Raw genomic sequence first — 17,623 nt, 5'->3', positions numbered from 1 at the left:
GCAGACTGGAGGCCAAGGTCCCCCCAGACTATGCTGGACTTTCTCAAGTGACAAGGGGGCACATCCTTTCCCCATCTTCTGGTTGAGGATTTCTGTGCCTTCCATGGCTAAGTCAAGTTACTGATGGCCTCCGATAAAGGATCTAGAAAATGATGTGCTTCTGGAAATGTGTGCAGAGCAGAGAACGGTGCAGGAAGGCAGGACCCCTGTCAGGGCTCTGCACCCAGGTCGAGGGAAACATAGGCGGGAAAGACACCAGGGCAGTGACTCCGGGCACAGGCGATTGGAGGAGGCAGGGGCGAGCAGGGGTCTGGGGGCCTTAGGCTCCCTGCAACTCCCCCTGAGCACCCCCAGCCCCATATCAGGCCCTCTTCTGTCCCGGGCAGAGTGCCTGCTCCCCTGACCCTCCGAACCACTGTGAGCGCCTTCCTCCTCTCACGCCCCAACAGGAGGCTGCTACTAAATGCTGGGGGGTGAGGCGATTTTGAAACCTTTGTCCAGTCCTGGCCAACGGGGTGGGGTGGTTATTGGCAGGGGAGGGGCGTTACTGGGAGACGCTGAGAGGGGATTCTCGTCCGGCTGCCACCTACACATCACCACCTCCAGGGCTTCGCGAGGCTGGCAGACAACCCACCGCAAAGAGGCAGGCTTCAGACCCTGAATTCAACCTCCTCCTCGGTGTGGGAAGCCGATGTGTACACAGCTCGTGTGCGCGTGCATCATGCGCGTGTGTGCGTGCCCACGGGTCGGGCACCCTCAGAGCGTGTCTCGCCCCCACATTCCCTGGCGGTGCGCAGGGATCCCCGCCCCCGCCCTTGCCCTCGCCGCCCGGCACTGACCATCTTCTCGGTCTTGCTGAGGTTGACGTCCTTGCGGTTCCGGCGGCGCGCCTTGGCGTCTTCGATGTCCACGAGGCGGATGAGCGGCATGGTGCTGCCGCCCAGCAGCAGTATGGTGAAGAGCACGATGACGATGGTGGTGGTGCCGATGAGCTGCCGCTTCTCCATGGGCTCCAGGTCCAGGTGGAGGCTCAGGGCGTAGGGGATGGCGCCCCGCAGGCCTGGGCGACAGGGAGGGGACGAAGTGGGGCGGAGGACGCCATGATTCTCGGGGGATCTGGGTCCAGCCCGGAACCGCGGCCGCTCGGACGCTCTCCCGCACCCACCGGAGCGCGCAGACTCAGCCCGTGCGGCTGCGGGCTGTGAGGAGAGGGGCCGCAAACACGGGGGCCTGGGAGACGGCGGCGGCCGGGCTGCCCAGGGGAGAGGCTCTGTCCCGGCCAGGCGGCGCCAGGTGCATCGTGGTACAGACCAGCCCTCCCGGCGGGGGGTGGGGGTGCACAACCTCATCGGAGCCTCACAGGAGGCCCCAGGAGCGTCGTCCTGTCACGCTCACGGCACACAGGAGGAGGCCCGGGGCTGCCAATGAGCTGTCCTCCCAGGGCGACGTGCCCCACAAGCCACAGCCCAGTATACCATCCGTCCAGTGCCCGGTGGGCCCAAGGATGCTGCGCCTGCGCGCGGGGAACCGCGTGGGCCTCCCCCTGATTTCCTGTTTGGTCTCTAGGAGGCTGCTGGCTGGGCTGGGGCATGGATGCGCTGAGAAATGCAAGTTCTCACTAGAAAGTTCCTGGTGCCGTGGATAGGGGACAGGAGCTTCTCGAGTGGCTGGGAGGAGAGACACCAAAGGACTCAAGCGAGGCTGAGGGCCCTAAGGAGCAGGGTGGGCGAGGAGCGGGAGGGCGGAGCACAGAGACAGGATCTGACCCAGACGCGGCGGCTGGCGCATCACAGCGTGATCGGCCGGCTGCTGCAGGCAGCACCGGGACAGGGCCTGACACCGGGACACAGCAGAGAAGAAAGGGTGGATCTAAGAGAGACACGGAGTGGAAGCTACAGGTCCCAGGAGAGGGAAAGTGTGGGTGACCAGGGAAGGGAAGGGCCCGGAGGATGCCCAGTGGACCAGGCAGGCGGTCAGGAGTCTGGCTCCTGGGCTCACCCCCACCCCCGCCTGTCCCCGTAGACTCCCAGGCCGGGAGGAGGGAGACACAGCAGGGCCTACCCTGACGGTGGCCGAGGATGAAACGCCTTGGCACAGAACAGCATGTGTGCACAGCAAACACGCAGAGGCAGCCACACCTCTGCTATAAAACACGTTACTGTCTCTTGTGGAAGAAAGGGGGCTGCTGGCAAACAGGCAGGTTGGGCAGGAAGGTAGGTTCAGTCCTAGACCATGAGCTCACAAGGGCTTCGTGACACCCAAGGAGGATGTAGACACTGCAGTCTGGATCAGAGGAAAGGCCGGGTCAGAGGAACCAGCTTGGAGAGGAAGGGAATTTGAGGCCACAGGACAGGTGGGCCTGTGAGGGCTCAAAAGACGAGGCAGGTCTGAGACGGAGTCCTGGGGGGGGCCAATGTTGACTGAGGTGCTGGTGGAGGAAGAGGGGAGGCCCCCAGGGAGAGGAGGGAGGCCAGGGAAGAGGGGAAGCAGGGATCCCCAGTCAGAGCGCAGGCTGGGGAGGAAGGAGCCCCAGACTGAGAAGGTGGCAGGGTGCAGTGGACCAGCGCCCACCAGGTCTGGCGGCGGGAGGCTGCTGGTGACTCAGGCAAGGCCAAGTCCAGCCTGTGGACTGCTGGTGAGGACCTGGAGAAAACGGCCAAGAAAAGCCGGCCCAAGAGGTCTGGCCACAATGGGAAGAGATGGAGGGGTTTTGGCTCAAGTTGTTGGATTTTTGCTGGGAAAAGGAGTCTGTTTAACAGTTGAAATGATGGAAGAGCCCATGGAGACAGGTTGAGGATCCAGGAAAGAGGGAGGGACTCAATGCAGAGAGGCCTGCACGGCCTCAGAATGCCTAGGACCAGGATGCCTCCCCGTTTAAACCACCCCCACGTCCCCCAGAGGCCTCTCTCCATACTTCCCTGCCCCCAGAGAGCTCACGTACCTGGAAAATGCCTCATACATTTCTTAGACTTTTTGGGGGAGGGGGGATTTTGAAGACCTTGGATCAACTAACTCCCTTACAATTTTCTTTCCCCTCACTGGCAAAAAAGATTTAAGAAAAAAGTGTCCTTCACTATCTACACATAAATACAGACTTAACTACCTGCATGTTCTACACACACACACACACACACAATATATATACTTTAAACAAGATCTTTTGAAAAAGAAATCTTCAAGGAATGTAGAGATATGCTATTGGATAGAAAACAGCCTATAAAGCATATTGCTATAGCCTGAACCTGCAAAGAAATAAGTAAACTTAAAAATGTCTACAGATCTGGTACTTTAGGAGCCAAAGATTTATGGAATCATTTCCATCCTTTACAAAAGGGGAACATGGGACTGAATGGCGATTGAAATGGTCAAATAAATTATCAGAACTTAGTGAGTGAATAAAAAATAAAAATCCACATCTAGCTTTTCACTTTCATCCACTGGAGAGGGAAATGGCAACCCACTCCAGTGTTCTTGCCTGGAGAATCCCAGGGACGGCGGAGCCTGGTGGGCTGCCATCTATGGGGTCGCACAGAGTCGGACACGACTGAAGTGACTTAGCAGCAGCCTGCAGTACAAAAAGGTTTAAACTTTAACCTTTTAAGCACCTAGACTTTCCTGGTGGTTCAGTGGTTAAGAATTCGCCTGCCAATGCAGGAGACAATGAGTTTTGATCCCGGGTCCCAGAAGATCCCACATGGCAGGCCTAATGCCTGTGCTCGGCAACAAGAGATGCCACCGCAATGAGAAGCCCTCACGCCGCACCTAGAGAAGCCCGTGAGCGGCAACGAAGACCCGGTGTCGTCAAAACATAAATACATACATAAATAATAAAGTTAGCTTCAAAGTATTTGAGCCCCTTGTGACTTCAGCCTGGAAAGCGTGCAGGTAGAGCGGTGCCATGCACAGCATGTAATGCTGCCCTCGGAACAGGGCGGGGAGGGCGGGCAAACCCCGGCCCTGCCCCAGGGCCCCTCAGAACAGGGGTTAGAGGGGACCCTGCCCCCAGGTCGCTCAACCCCCAGCAAGCCCTCTGCCCAGGCCTGGGTCTCCCCGTCTGTGGGGCAGACACACTCCCCTGCTGGGGGCGCTGTGGGGAGGGGCGTGGCCCACGAAGGGCCTTGCGTGGATTTTGGGGGCTGATGAGGCCCCCTCGGCTTGGAAGGGCTCCAGGGACAGCCGCGTCCACTCTCCAAAAGGCCAGTTTGTGCCTTCACGACATGGTCTCCTCCATGGCTCACTTGAGACTGGACTTACCACTGAACCACATGATGAACATCATCTTCGGGGTGATTTTATGGTCACGGAAGAAATTCAGGAGGTAGGAGAGGGGGAAAATGTTCACTGCTCTACCGAACAGCACAAGCACCTGCGAAGAGCAACAGAGAGGTCTGACAGGGAAACCTCCGGTCCCTCAGGCTGGTCGAGGTGAACACAGACCCGGTGACACCCCCGTGATAGAGGCAGCATCCCTCTGTCACCAAGGACATGACTCGATGCTAGGTAGAGACGCGGGGATGCCAGTTTCTATGTGTGCCAAAGGATTAGAGCCCTGTATGTTATGTTTCTACTGTCAGAAAGAGAGGACTAACAAGGTATCAATGACAGCTTCAGCAATGCCAAGAGGGGTTAATTTAAGGGCCACCCGGCTCCTCCGAAGGTGCCCGGCTGTGTGATGGGCTAGTTCTTGGGGGACACACAAGGTGTTCCTGCCTCTCCTATCAGGGCCCCACTCCTCGGGGAAAGGAGGGAAGACGGCCTACCCATGCCCATAAATGCTGCTCCCTGAGCACAAGGAATATGCAGGTAGCTTCTAACAGGTCACATACACCCTGCCAGTTCCTAGCCACCTCCAAAGGCAGGTCAATTTTAACAAAATATCATTTTATGTAAAGTCCAAATCTTATCTAAGTGGCTTTTTAGAACTACGTATTACTTTTCTTCTCTTTTCTTCATCCTGGTTCTCACTACCACTAACTTGAACAGAACAATATAGCCATAAGCTATATTACGGGGAGTCTAAGTTTATTCTTTTAACCAGCATGAACTGAGTGTGCTTTGGGCTGTGTGCCCTGGAAAGTCAAGTTAACAATAATTGCCCCCAATCACCTAACATTTATATGCCAGACAATGTTCTAAGCATTTTATATGCATTCTCGTTCAATTTCCATCCTTCCAAAGGTCTTATAAGGTAGGTGTTACTGTGTCTATTTTAGAGACAAGGAAACTGAGACAGAGAGGTGAAGTATGAAGTAACTGGTCCAAGTTGACACAGGCAGGAAGTGGTGGCGCCACGTCCCCCAAACCTGGCTCAGTCCTCAGTGCCCACGCCCTTGACCAGGGAATGAGCCTAAGGGGTTCCATCGGAATGGCACAGGCCGCCTCCGGGGCGGCCGGGCCAGACTGACCAGGTGCTGGGGGGAACCTGAGTCACCACCCCAGGCCCCCCATTTCGTCTCTCTTTCCCTCCTGGCCCGTGGCTGAGATCGCCACCTCCCTGTTTCACCCTCTGAGGTCGAGTCCTCCACCCCTGGGTTTGTGTTCCAGGTGTGGCCAAACTGGCCTCTTCCACCCAGCGACCACACTAGAGGCTATCAGACTTTCTCTAAAAGACTTGGGCTTCTGTGCTCTTGTCCTGAGTCTGGAGGACAGATAACAGGGACAAAAGCCATGAGGTCGTGCTGACTAAGGCAGAAGCACCCAGACTGCAAAAAGAAAAACATCTTTCTTCTTCGGGCTCCTTATCCTCTCTGCCTCAGGCTCCCCACATGCCAAACAGGAAGACGGCCTCACTGGCCCTGCGCATGGTAGGTGACAGTGATTAAAAAAAAAAAAGTCTGCCTCTCAATAGCTGTGTCTTGCTAAGTGGAGTTGTTAATAAAAGTTAACTCAGGATGAATTACTCAACAAGTAACTCAACTCAACAAGGTGTGCTTTGCAAGTGTCTTAACAGAGGATCTAAAAAGACAACACAGCGATCCAACTCGGGACGGGAGTATGACTCAGCAGGAGGACCTATGGGAGATGGGTTCACACGGAGGGAACAGACACACAGGAGGGACACAGATGAGGGGCCTGGGACACAGGCGAAACGCCTGAACGCTCGCCATTCACGCCGCTTCCATCAGGTGCCTGAGGGAGGTGGACCTTCTTTTAAATGCTGAAACATTTATTTTTCTCCCATTTCCCAAACCTGATTTTAATTCAAATCATTAAACTTCTATTTTCCTTTCTTAAAAGCATATCTTAATTTGTCTTCACTGCCAGCACCCCTCTCCTGTCCAGTTATAACACTTTCCCAAGTCTACCTGATGATAAGAATCACTGAGGATGATAATGCCTAAGGATGACTCTCCAGAGGACAAAAGGGTCCTGGAATCTTTACCATGAACAAGTGTCCAAAGTCACTCTTAAAAATGGACACATTTGAAGGAAACTATAGTAAGAATTTGGTATATTCATTATTACAATCATCTAGAAGAAGTAGAAAAGAAAAAGAAACTCATCCCCAGTTTGCACCATCGTGAATATTTGGTATATTTTCTTACAGATTTTTTTCTTCTAGGCATACTGTTTTTACATGGTTATAATCAATTACACATTCAATTCTGAAATCTGCTTTTACCATCTAACATTAAAAACTGGTATTTTGTGTGTGTGCGCGCATGTGTATCCCACTCCACACAGCACATGGGGTCTTAGTTCTCCAACCAGGGATCAAACCCGTGCCCCCTGCAGTGGAAGCATGCAGTCTTAACCACTGGGCTATCGGGGAAGATCCAAAAGGACTGATAATTTCTCAAGAAGACTGTAACTATTCAGGGCTTCCCTTGTAGCTCAGATGTGAAAGAATCGCCTGCCAATGCAGGAGACCCAGCTTTGATCCCTGGCTCAGAAAAATCCCCTGGGGAAGGAAATGGCAGCCCACTCCAGTTCTTGCCTGGGAAAATTCCATGGACAGAAGAGCCTGGCAAGCTACAGTCCATGGGGTTGCGAAGAGTCTGACACAACTTAGCAACTATACAATGCAACAGGTCACGTAAAATTAAAAACCAAGCAAAAATCCTTTTCTTGGGATATTTATTTAATTTCACCCTTTCCCATTTATTGTATGTTTATGATTTTTTAACAAAAAGAAACTTGCAACAGAGGTTGTCTATGTAGCTGTTGACTATGACCAGTTAACAGTTACATAAATGAATCCAGAATATGTGGTTATTGATCTACAAATAAGTCATTAAATAAAAAACAAGGAAAATACTTACTATGCACCAGATGACAAAGGAAATTTCAAACTTGTGAGGGAAACTAAAAATGGACAGGCCAAGAAATGCAAACACACATGTTTCTGAAACAAACCAAAGAATGGATTATTCAGCCTCAACTATTTTCTTCCAAGACAGGACGGGCTCGTTATGCAAACAAACATTTCAGAAGTCAATCAGAATCCAGTATAACACTGTGCTTATTTTCTGGAAAATCTTGGTCAAGCTTGTCCTTAGATTCTCTCATTTTTTTTTTCTATCACAACAAGCAACATGTGCTTGCTATTCAGAATCTCCTAATTTAACGAGCCAGCTGTCAAATACCCATGCAAATAAATATTTTCCCACCCGGGGATGAGAATAAATATACGAATCTGTCCACTTGCCGAACACTGTGATTAGCAAGGATCCTGACTGCGGCAAAGTGGCAGAAATTCAGAGCAAAGTGGCTGCAGACACCACGTGACCAGTGTGAAAGGGTCCTTTGTCAACTTCTTTGCCAGAGCGGACAAAGCCCATGACTGACTTCACATATTTAATGCCACCACAAAGTTTAGAAGGCTTACACCCTGCAGGATTTGCAGGAAGAGATACATTTCAACTCTTGGCTCCCCTCCACAAGTCCAAGAGGAGCTGACATTTACTCTTGCTGTACAAGCAACCACTTGTGTATCCTAAGAAAAAGTACCTTATAAATTTCTAGCATTAGGCTCCCTGCTTAGACTATGACATCCTCCAGAAGAGCGCTGGAGCCAGGGAGACAAAGACTCTATTTTAAAAGCTGAACATCATAAAACACCAAGTCTGTTTTAAAATATTTTAGCAAGTATTTTTAAAATATTTTAGCAAATATTTTCCTTTAGCAAATTTTTTTACCTTCTTCAAATGTGTATCCCTTTCGAACAAGTCTACAAGCTGGAGAGTATACATATCCTTCTCCTCCTTGAATGTTTTTCTTATCAAATATTTTTGTCACCTTTAGAAATCAGCTCATTTAGAAAACATCCCGATCTAGGTAATGCTGTTCTCCGGTAGCATGAATACGATTATGTGGGTAAGTCATGGTTAAAAATGAATCTCTGGTGGATATTTAGACTGATTCTATTTCTAGTATTCAGAAGGCTAAAACAGGGACTTCCCTGCCGTACCACGGCTGACTCCATGCTTCAAATGCAGGGGCTCAGGTTCCATCCCTGGTAGGGTACTAGGATCCCATATTCCCGGGTGCACCTCCCCTGACCTTCCCCAAAGAAAAAGCGACAGCAAACACCGCTGTGCACAAGCTAAATTCCTGATGGTAGAATCACTGGGTCCAAAGAATACGTGCCTCTGAAATTCTGACTGATGCTGCAAATGACTCTCCTAAAAAGACGGCATCAATGTACATGCCCATCAACAGGGCCTGTTTTCTATACATTCCTGCCAGAAGTGGGGAATCACCAAATTTAATCACCAAATTTAAAATCTGATGGGTTCAAAATAGAATCTGATGGATGTTTTGCTTTACATTTCTTTGTGGTGAGACTCAGAGTCGTTGGCCATGACTTTTCAAGAAAGGTGCGGTGCAAACAATACCCACTGGGCTAGGAAGGGACAGACTGGCTTCCAGACTCACTTCTTAGCTACGAGACAGTGCTCGAGCCATTGGAGCTGAGCCTCCCTGTCTGTGGCATGAAGTCTCTGCACAGCTTGCCCATGACCCCTAGCCTGTGACAGTGTGGAATTACCGCTTGGATGTGAGACGGCCCACCGAAATGCCAGGGGCGGTGCTGACGATGACAAGCAGAGGAGTCACCTGGGGGCCTTCACTCCCAGGTATAAACTTGGGGGGTCCAGGTTTCATCCGAGTTTGGTGCCGCACTGAGACTGCTGGAGAGAAACATCAGTGTGGCCCTGACCCCTCCCCTCTAATGCGGGATTGGCCGACACATCCTTCAAGAGACTTGTGGACCAAGAAATGCTTAGGAAATTTTGGGAAATGCTCTCTCTCTTAGAGATTCACAACGCATGTTAGCTGAAAAGTCTCAGTGTTCGGAAACTTGTTAAACTTTTTTTTTAATACATATTTATATATTTATTTCTCTGGCTGTGTTGGGTCTCCGCTGCGGCACGTGAGCTCCTCACTGGGTCACGCAGGACCCTGAGTCGCAGTGCATGGACTGAGCTGCTGGGCGACATAAAGATCTTAGTTCCCCGACCAGGGATCTCACCCAAGTCCCCTGCACTGGAAGGTGGATTGAACCACCAGGGAAGTCCCTGTTAAACTTTACTTACCCCAGGATTTCCCAAACTCTGTTTTGACTACGGAGTCTTTTTCATTTTTTGGCCGTACCTCGAAGCAAGTGGAACTTCCCTGACCAGGGATCGAACCTTGTCCCATGTAGTGGAAGCACAGAGTCTTAACTACTGAACCACTACGGAAAACCCATGGAGTCTCTTTTTCACCTAACTCTTATGAATCTCAGTTCCAAGGAATAGATTTTTGGAAATGTCACTTTCACATATGGTAAATGTACACGTCTCAAATATTCATAATTATAGCAGTTCTCACTATTTTTGGTCTTAAAGTTATAGGAATCAAAAGTTCCACCTGCTAGGTATTAGAACTCCTTATGGAATGTGAGAGCCAAAGTAACTAATAAGAGACAAGGGCGTGTGGTATCCGGCCCTGAGGGATCATGCTGCCTCTTCTGCCAGGGAAGATCTCAAGGGACTCCTGGAACAGAGGCGGGAAGGACAAGCAGCTCTGGGAGGCCTGCACGCGACTGCACAGAGGCCAAACTCACCGCACAAGAAGGCCACGGTCCGCAGGGTTTGCTGCATGAGGATCTGGGTGACCGGGGACAGGTTGTGGTGCGTGTAGTGTGACATCACAATGCCGGAGAACAGGATGGCCATGATGCCTGGAGGGGGAGAGAGGGCAGAGCGCACAGCCATGAACAGAGCAGAGAAGCACCTGCCATGTGACACGCAAATCACGCCTCACACTTCCTGCAGGTCCCGCAGCCGCAAGTACTAGGTGATTTAAGAAAAACGAGAAGAAAATAGTACCTGAGGCTTCCCAGAGGAATGTTATGGGCCCAGCTTTCTGGCAGCTTCATTACCAGCTGGGTGACCATGGGTCAAGTTTCTTCCCCTCCCCAACCCTCAGTGTTGCCAACTGTACAGAAGGACTAATCGAACCCGCTCATGGAACTCTTAGGAGGGTAATGAAGAGCAGCCACGCCAAGTGCCCGTCACAAGCCCAGGGCAGAGCAGGTGTGGGCTGTCACTGTCGTGAGTGGATAGAAGGGGGGGCAGGTCTCACTCTTGGGGCAGAAAGGGAACATAAGAACCTGGGTATAAAGAATGGGTGGATTTTTACTTTGCTGTACTTTAATTTTTCAAACAGTACGTGTTTATTTGGCTCCACTGGGTCTTAGCTGTGACCCCTAGGATCTTCAGCGCGTCACGTGGCCCTTCTGTTGTGGCACACAGACCCTCGAGCTAAGGCGCGCAGGCTCAGGGGCTTAGTGGCACACGGGCTCTAACTTCCCCGATGAGGGATCACACCCAGGTCTCCTGCATTGCAAGGCAGATTCCTAACCACTGGACTACCAGGGAAGTCTCTGCCGTACTGTAATTTTGAATTTTCCCAGGGTCACCATGAATTAACCTTATACTATGAAAAGAAAGATGTTTTCCTTTTTCTTTTAAGTGACGTGTTTTTTCTTTAATGGTCTCCATGAGAGCATCTGCAACTTTGCTTGCGCTCTGAGCATGTGAGTTTCAGCTTTTGTCCACTGCCCTAATCACTGCTGAAGCCACTTAACACAGGTTTCCTGTGTATTTTCCTGGTGAGACAGCAGCAAAGAGGTCTTTATTTCATGTAAAGAAGCTGAGATTTTTACAAAGCCTTTAAACAAGCTGCCAAGATACATGAATTCCAAGTCAAACTCTATAAGCAAAAACGTAACTCGCTTCTGCCATTTTGTAGAAACAGATTACCAGCTAACTTTCCAGTTAAAAATGAGTGGAAAAACACAGAACTGCATTGGAGATGTTTCAGCTGGTAAGCTTGCTGTATAAACGATACTTTACAAAATACAGGAAAACCCCACTCTTCGTGGCACCGAAAAGGTATTTGCTGGCCGGAGAGAGAGCAGAAGCTGGAATATTTCATCTCCTGGCCCTTTTAGGAAACAGCAAACTCCCGTCTGCTCTTTCCTTGTCGCCCCAAAAAGAGGCGGGGCTCGGAAACTCCAGCAGGGCTGCCCAGGAGCCACCCCTGCCGAGCTTGGAGAAGGGAAAGGAGAGGGCGGCAGACGTCTTTACTTGCGACTTGACAGCAGTGACGAGACTCTGGAAGTCAGGAGCAATTCTGAGCCTCTGCTCCACTAGATAAGACACGACAACAAAACCTCCGACTGTCCCCTCGATTCACCTGCTCCTCTGGGTGAGTTCCTGCAGGCGAGCACCCGAAGCTTCCTCCTGACTCTGCACCCAGACCGTGGACACCACAGGCAACGTGCGGCGGAACAGAGGGATAGCCCAGACCACTGCGGCCGGGCAGGCAGGCGGCACGGCTCACTCAGCTTCTGGGAACCGCTCCCAGGGGTCTCTCTTTCTTTAGCACAATCCAGTGCCAGACGGTTCTGGCTTCTGGGCTCTCAAAGGGCTTTGTTTCTCTAGCCAGCCTCAAGAAGGGCTCACTGCAAAATCACTGCAAAGCCGAGCCTTGGGGGTTCTCACCCTGAAGGAAAAGTCAACCCCAGAGGAGCCTGAACCACGTAAGCTGTGAATCACAACCACGTAAATTGTGACAGGAGGGGGCTTCCGCCCATACTGTCATTCTGCCCACAAAGGTGGTCACAGCCCTCGGGAGGCCCGACATTAAATAGCCACTCCGGAAAGCCCCACACTCGGGCTTCCCTGGTGGCTCAGATGGTAAAGAGTCTGTCTGCAGAGCAGGAGACCTGGATCTGATCCTTGGGTCAGGAAGATCCCCTGGAAAAGGGAATGACTACCCACTCCAGTATTCTGGCCTGGAGAATTCCATGGACAGAGGAGCCTGGTGGGCTACAGTCCATGGGATTGCAGAGCTGGAGACAACTGAGCAACTAATGGATGGGGAAACAGTGGAAACAGTGTCAGACTTTATTTTTTGGGCTCCAAAATCACTGCAGACGGTGACTACAGCCATGAAATTAAAAGACGCTTACTCCTTGGAAGGAAAGTTATGACCAATCTAGACAGCATATTAAAAAGCAGAGACATTACTTCGTCAACAAAGGTCCATCCAGTCAAGGCTATGGTTTTTCCAGTGGTCATGTATGGATGTGAGAGTTGGACTATAAAGAAAGCTAAGCGCCGAAGCATTGATGCTTTTGAACTGTGGTGTTAGAGAAGACTCTTGAGAGTCCCTTGGACTGCAAGGAGATCCAACCAGCCCATCCTAAAGGAGACCAGTCCTGGGTGTTCACTGGAAGGATTGATGTTGAAGCTGAAACTCCAATACTTAGGCCACCTGATGCGAAGAGCTGACTCATTTGAAAAGGCCCTGATGCTGGGAAAGACTGAGGGCAGGAGGAGAGGGGGACGACAGAGGATGAGATGGCTGGATGGCATCGCCGACTCGATGGACATGGGCTTGGGTGGACTCCAGCAGTTCCTGATGGACGGGGGGGCCTGGCGCGCTGCGGCTCACGGGGTCGCAGAGAGTCAGACCCGACTGAGCGCCTGAGCTGAACTGCGCAACTAATACTTCCACTCTGCAGGAAGTCTAAGGCTCCAGGAAGTCAGACCTGACAGTGAAACGTGGGAACTCCCTTGGGACTGAGGCCACTGCCTCCTGGGAAACAAGGAGACAGCCTCAGTGCAGAAGGGGTCAGGCTGGTCACCTGAGTCTGGCGCACTAGACCAGGGGTTAGAAACCCAAACTCAGGGGCCAGACAATAAAAATAAAGATTAAAACAGTAAGTGGGTGTGTGGCGCGTGTGGAAAGAAGGCAGAGGCCCATCTATAAAGGGGTGACAGCAGCTCTGCGGATGGGGGCTGAGTGCCGACCAGTCTTCCTCTCCTTCTGGTTTTTGAGAGATGCCAGAAATCTGCTTCTTAGGAAATCTTCCAACGTTTTTCCTTCTTTTGCTGCACCACACAGCCTGTGGATCTAGTTCTCCAACCAGGTATTAAACCCACACCCTTGCAGTGAAAACACTGGGTCCTAACCACTGGACCTCCAGGAATTCCCAGAAATCGCCCAACTTTTAATGACAGCAACTAACTCAAATGTTTCAAACTTTCTGTACAGATAAACCCCATCTGGGGGCTGAATTTGGACCATACAGAAATGGGCTCTCTGCCCAAGAAAAGAGTGGACAGCCAGCCATGACCCACACCGGTCCAGTCTGGGGTTAGGGGGCCTCCCAAGTTCCGGGCCTGAAGGAGAGAGTCAGGGTCAGTAGTGGGTGCCAAAGCCCCAGGGTCAGCGCACGTGCCCCCCTAAGCCCAGATGACATCACCAACCAGAAGACCCTCACCCACTGCAGCTGCTCAAAGACACTGAAGGGGACGACGGTGCCCGCGGGCTCTGTCCTGGAGATTAAAGACCTGGGAACTTAAAACAAGACCTGGAATGAAAAATCCCGGCACGTTCACTTCTTTCAGAAGGCAGCATTTAAGGAAGTGGACAGCAGCAGCAAATGGTCAGCCTCATAGAAGGAAGGACGGGGGAGAGGGAGGGAGGTGGGAGGAAATTCATTTCTAGTCTCAGTTAAACCCATGGTTTCGAATGTAATTGAGGAATAAAGGGATTCAAGTCCAAAAGGCAGGAGTTGAAAGAGTATCGTGTGTAATTTCAACTGCACTGACCTTTACTGTGGGTAAAACACACTGCGCTTCTTGAAGGCTAAGGCCGAGTCAAGCCCGAGTCAGTTTTGCTAAAGACCCAATCAGAAACATATTGCACTATAACATCTGAACACAGAGGTGAACAGTAAAACAAGAGACTATTCATTCACACCGCCTGCCCACAGGCAACTACTATTAAAGCTAGACGTGCAGACTGCCAGCTCTTTTACCATGCTGTTGTAAAGCTTCTCTCTCTCTAAAAAGCAATAAACAGGGTCATGATACAGATATGGCACGTACTCGTAGCACAGTGGTTTTGAAAAAGTCCTTCAACACTTAGCTTTGCCTGTACAACAGAATCCCAACTTCTTTCCAGGTCTGAGAGTCCTGTGCAGGTTGGGGCATCTGCCCCTCTGGCCCAGCCTGTCTTCCTGCTCTTCCTGGAGCGAGCCCAGCTCTGCCCCGCCACCTGGGACCTGCGGCCTCTGCTGCCTCAGCTGCCGACCCCGCCTTCCCTGGCACCTCCTGTGGCTGGCTCCCTCTCGCGACGTGGGTCTCAGCCCCACGCACGGCACCACTTCGAGGACAGCTTCCTGACCCCCACCTCGGGATGCTCCTGGCCCGCTGCTGCTCTATTACGTCACTCTGAGTTCTCTGTCTCACGTCGTTTCTTTTTTTAAAATTATTTATCTATGGGTGCACTGAGTCTCCGTTCCTTCCCTCGGGTTTTCTCTACTTGCAGCGAGCGGGGACGACGACTCGTTGCGTGCACAGGCTCCAGGTGCTCGGGATTCAGCAGTTGCCACTCACGGGCCCTAGAGCATCCAGGCTTCAGTGGTTGTGGAACTCCAGCTCAGCAGTTTGAGGCTCACGGGTTCGAGAACTCGGGCTCAGTAACTGTGGCGTGCGGGCTTAGCTGCTCTGCGGCATGTGGAAGCTTCCCGCACCAGGGACTGACATGTCCTGAGTTAGCAGGCAGATTCTTACCTACTGCACCACCAGGGAAGTCCGGGGGGCACTTGTATGATCACATCCTCCACTTCATATAAGGAAGTGGAAGCTCACACTGGTTCAGTCTGCTGTCTGAGATCACACAACTAATGAGAGGTGGGGGTACGATCCCAACCAGGTATGTCTGGTGCCCTTAACTGCTGCTAAACACACAGATTTACACAGGGAGCGTGGCCTCTGAGACAGGAAGGCCAGAGCACAAAGAGAAAGGAGCGGGCAGCCCTGAGGTCGCCCTTCCCAGTGCTGCTTTTACAGTAACGGGCCGGTCCCCTCTTCTCTGAAAACCCTGCGTGACAAACATCCCACCCACAAAGCGTGGGCAGAGCCAGCCTGTTACTCAGAGGTGAACAAGCGTGTTCTTGGCTCTCTTTGGCCCCATTAGCGTGCAGAGCAGAAGTCCCTAAGGAAACGAAACTCCTACAAACAGAAAACACTGCCTCTCTGAAGAAAGGACAAGAAAAACATCCCCTTGTTTTAATCACAAATTATCAAAGGACGCATGAAATGTATGTTTGCCAAAAGGTACTCAGTGTTCCTCTCAAGGGGGGGTGGGACACGGTTTAGAAAAACCTGTGTAAAAACAGTGAGTCACGAGAGCCAAGTGACTCACAGGTAGTATTCACGTAAGAGCCAAAAGATAAGAGAGAAGCACGGGGTGGCAGGACTGGGATGGAGTTATCCAAGAGAACTGGCTTGGTATTCAAAACAAACGAGACCCTGAGGTTCACAAGCTTCTCCAGCGAGAACAGCCAGAGTCCTCTCTCTCCTTCCTCCTTGGCAAGACGTTCTCACAGAGAACCCATGCATGACACCAGACACTGACCCGAAGGAAAGAGGATTCTGTTCAACAGCAGAGGAGGAACAGAAAAAAATTTCAAGAAACCAACAGAAATGTACTAAATTTGATAAAAGCCATAAACTTTACATAAACTATAAACCCATGAAGTTCAAGAAATCCCAAGAGGAACATGAGACAAATTATATTGAGGCACATCAAAATCAAATTGCCACATACCTGTATCAACATGGCTAGCTTTTAAAATTAAAATTAAGTATTGGTGAGGATGTGAAGCAGCTGAAACTCTTCCATACATTCTGGTGGGAATGCAAAATGGTCCAGTCACTCTGTAAAACACCTGGCAGTTTCTGATAAAGTAAAGTATACACCTACTGTAAAACCAGGCAAATTTACTTCTAAGTATCTAAGATTAATGGACATATACACATTAATAGTTAAAATCTGGAAAACCCCAAATGTCCTTCAGATGGTGAATGGAAAAAACAGCTCAGTAAGAATGTATAAACTATGGATACAGCAAAAATGTGGTGTCTCTCAAGAACATTATGATAGTTGAAAAAAATAAGTCACAAAAGACCACATACTACATTACTCCCTTCATATGACATTTATATTCTGGAAAAGGCAAAACCATAGTGAAAGAATGCAGATCAGTGGGTGGCAGCACCCGTGACTGCCCCTGGCAGTCAGGCCCCATGCTTTGAGTGAAGGCCTCTCAGAGGCCTTGTTTTGAGAAAGAGGCAACCTGGGAAGAAATATTTTGATCTCTGCTATAGGATGGCGGTAAAGAGAAAAAGGTGACCACGAGAACACTTGAGTTCCTGCATCCAGCCAGGTCTAAATCCAGACTCTCCCTAGAGATCCAGGAAGCCCCTTTTATTGCTCAAGCTCTTCTGAGTTGTGTCTTATGACTGAAAGTGACCCAAGCGACAGAAGCTCTTTCTCCAGGCTGGACAATGCGCCGTCCACCCCCACAGTCCAACGCCCTCCATCGCTTACCCGAGAGCGAGATCCCTTCTGCGAGCCCGTACGGAAGGTAGGCAAAGATGATCATCATGCCAAACTCCAAGGAAGGCGTTTTCCTCAGGTCAATGTGCTTCAGCACGTAAATGACAACGGTCAAGGAAAAAGAACCCAAGAACCCTTACGGGTGATCTAGAGAAGTCACAAAACCACGGCCTTCCAAATAGAAAGGGTAGACACTGGATACAAAGATGCGGGAACACCTCAAGATAATGAGTGAAAAATCTGTCATACAGACGTTTTCCTCAGTAGGGAGGACTCCTGCTTTAAGGACGGGAATCTGACAGAATACTGAGAGATGTAAATTCCTGAGACAAGCAACAGGGGAACGTTAAAGTCACCCAAGTCAACTCCTTTGGAAATGCTGACTTGGAGGGCCCGGGAGCAGCAGGGGCAGAGCCGGGCCGGCAGACAGACTGAGCACAGCCCACTCTGCCAGGCCGCTCCCAGGGCCACGACCCCCTCCACACCTCCTCCTCCATCCGACGAGGTCACTACAGGGTTCCCAGAACCGTGGGGACCAGTGCGCTGCTGCAGGACCTTCCCTCCTGTCCCTGACCTTTATAAACCCACGCTCCTGTGACAGGGGAGTCTTCTACGTGCTCTGCTGTCGTTGGCAGGACTGTGCTGGCGCCCACAGCACCCGTCTACTCGGCTTCAGTAAGGCAGAGGCTCTCCCCCTTTCTAAAGAAAGTGATAA

The 17,623-nt window shown here is 50.9% G+C and overlaps 1 protein-coding gene across 2 annotated transcripts in view; it reads right to left on the bottom strand.

The window, feature by feature from the left end:
* SLC9A8 (solute carrier family 9 member A8) overlaps positions 1–17,623 on the bottom strand; it is a 73,731-nt gene that overhangs the window by 7,145 nt on the left and 48,963 nt on the right. For both annotated transcript variants that reach the window (XM_065922158.1, XM_065922157.1), the window contains exons 10-14: positions 16,900–17,005; positions 10,049–10,165; positions 7,263–7,345; positions 4,255–4,366; positions 840–1,060 (exon numbers count right to left, since the gene is read on the bottom strand). In XM_065922158.1, coding sequence (XP_065778230.1) covers positions 840–1,060; positions 4,255–4,366; positions 7,263–7,345; positions 10,049–10,165; positions 16,900–17,005 — 639 coding nt within the window. The remainder of the gene's footprint in view (positions 1–839; positions 1,061–4,254; positions 4,367–7,262; positions 7,346–10,048; positions 10,166–16,899; positions 17,006–17,623) is intronic.

Source organism: Muntiacus reevesi, chromosome 2, assembly GCF_963930625.1.
Source record: "Muntiacus reevesi chromosome 2, mMunRee1.1, whole genome shotgun sequence".
Taxonomy (NCBI): Eukaryota; Metazoa; Chordata; class Mammalia; order Artiodactyla; family Cervidae; genus Muntiacus; species Muntiacus reevesi.
This window is presented reverse-complemented; position numbering and strand designations above follow the sequence as displayed.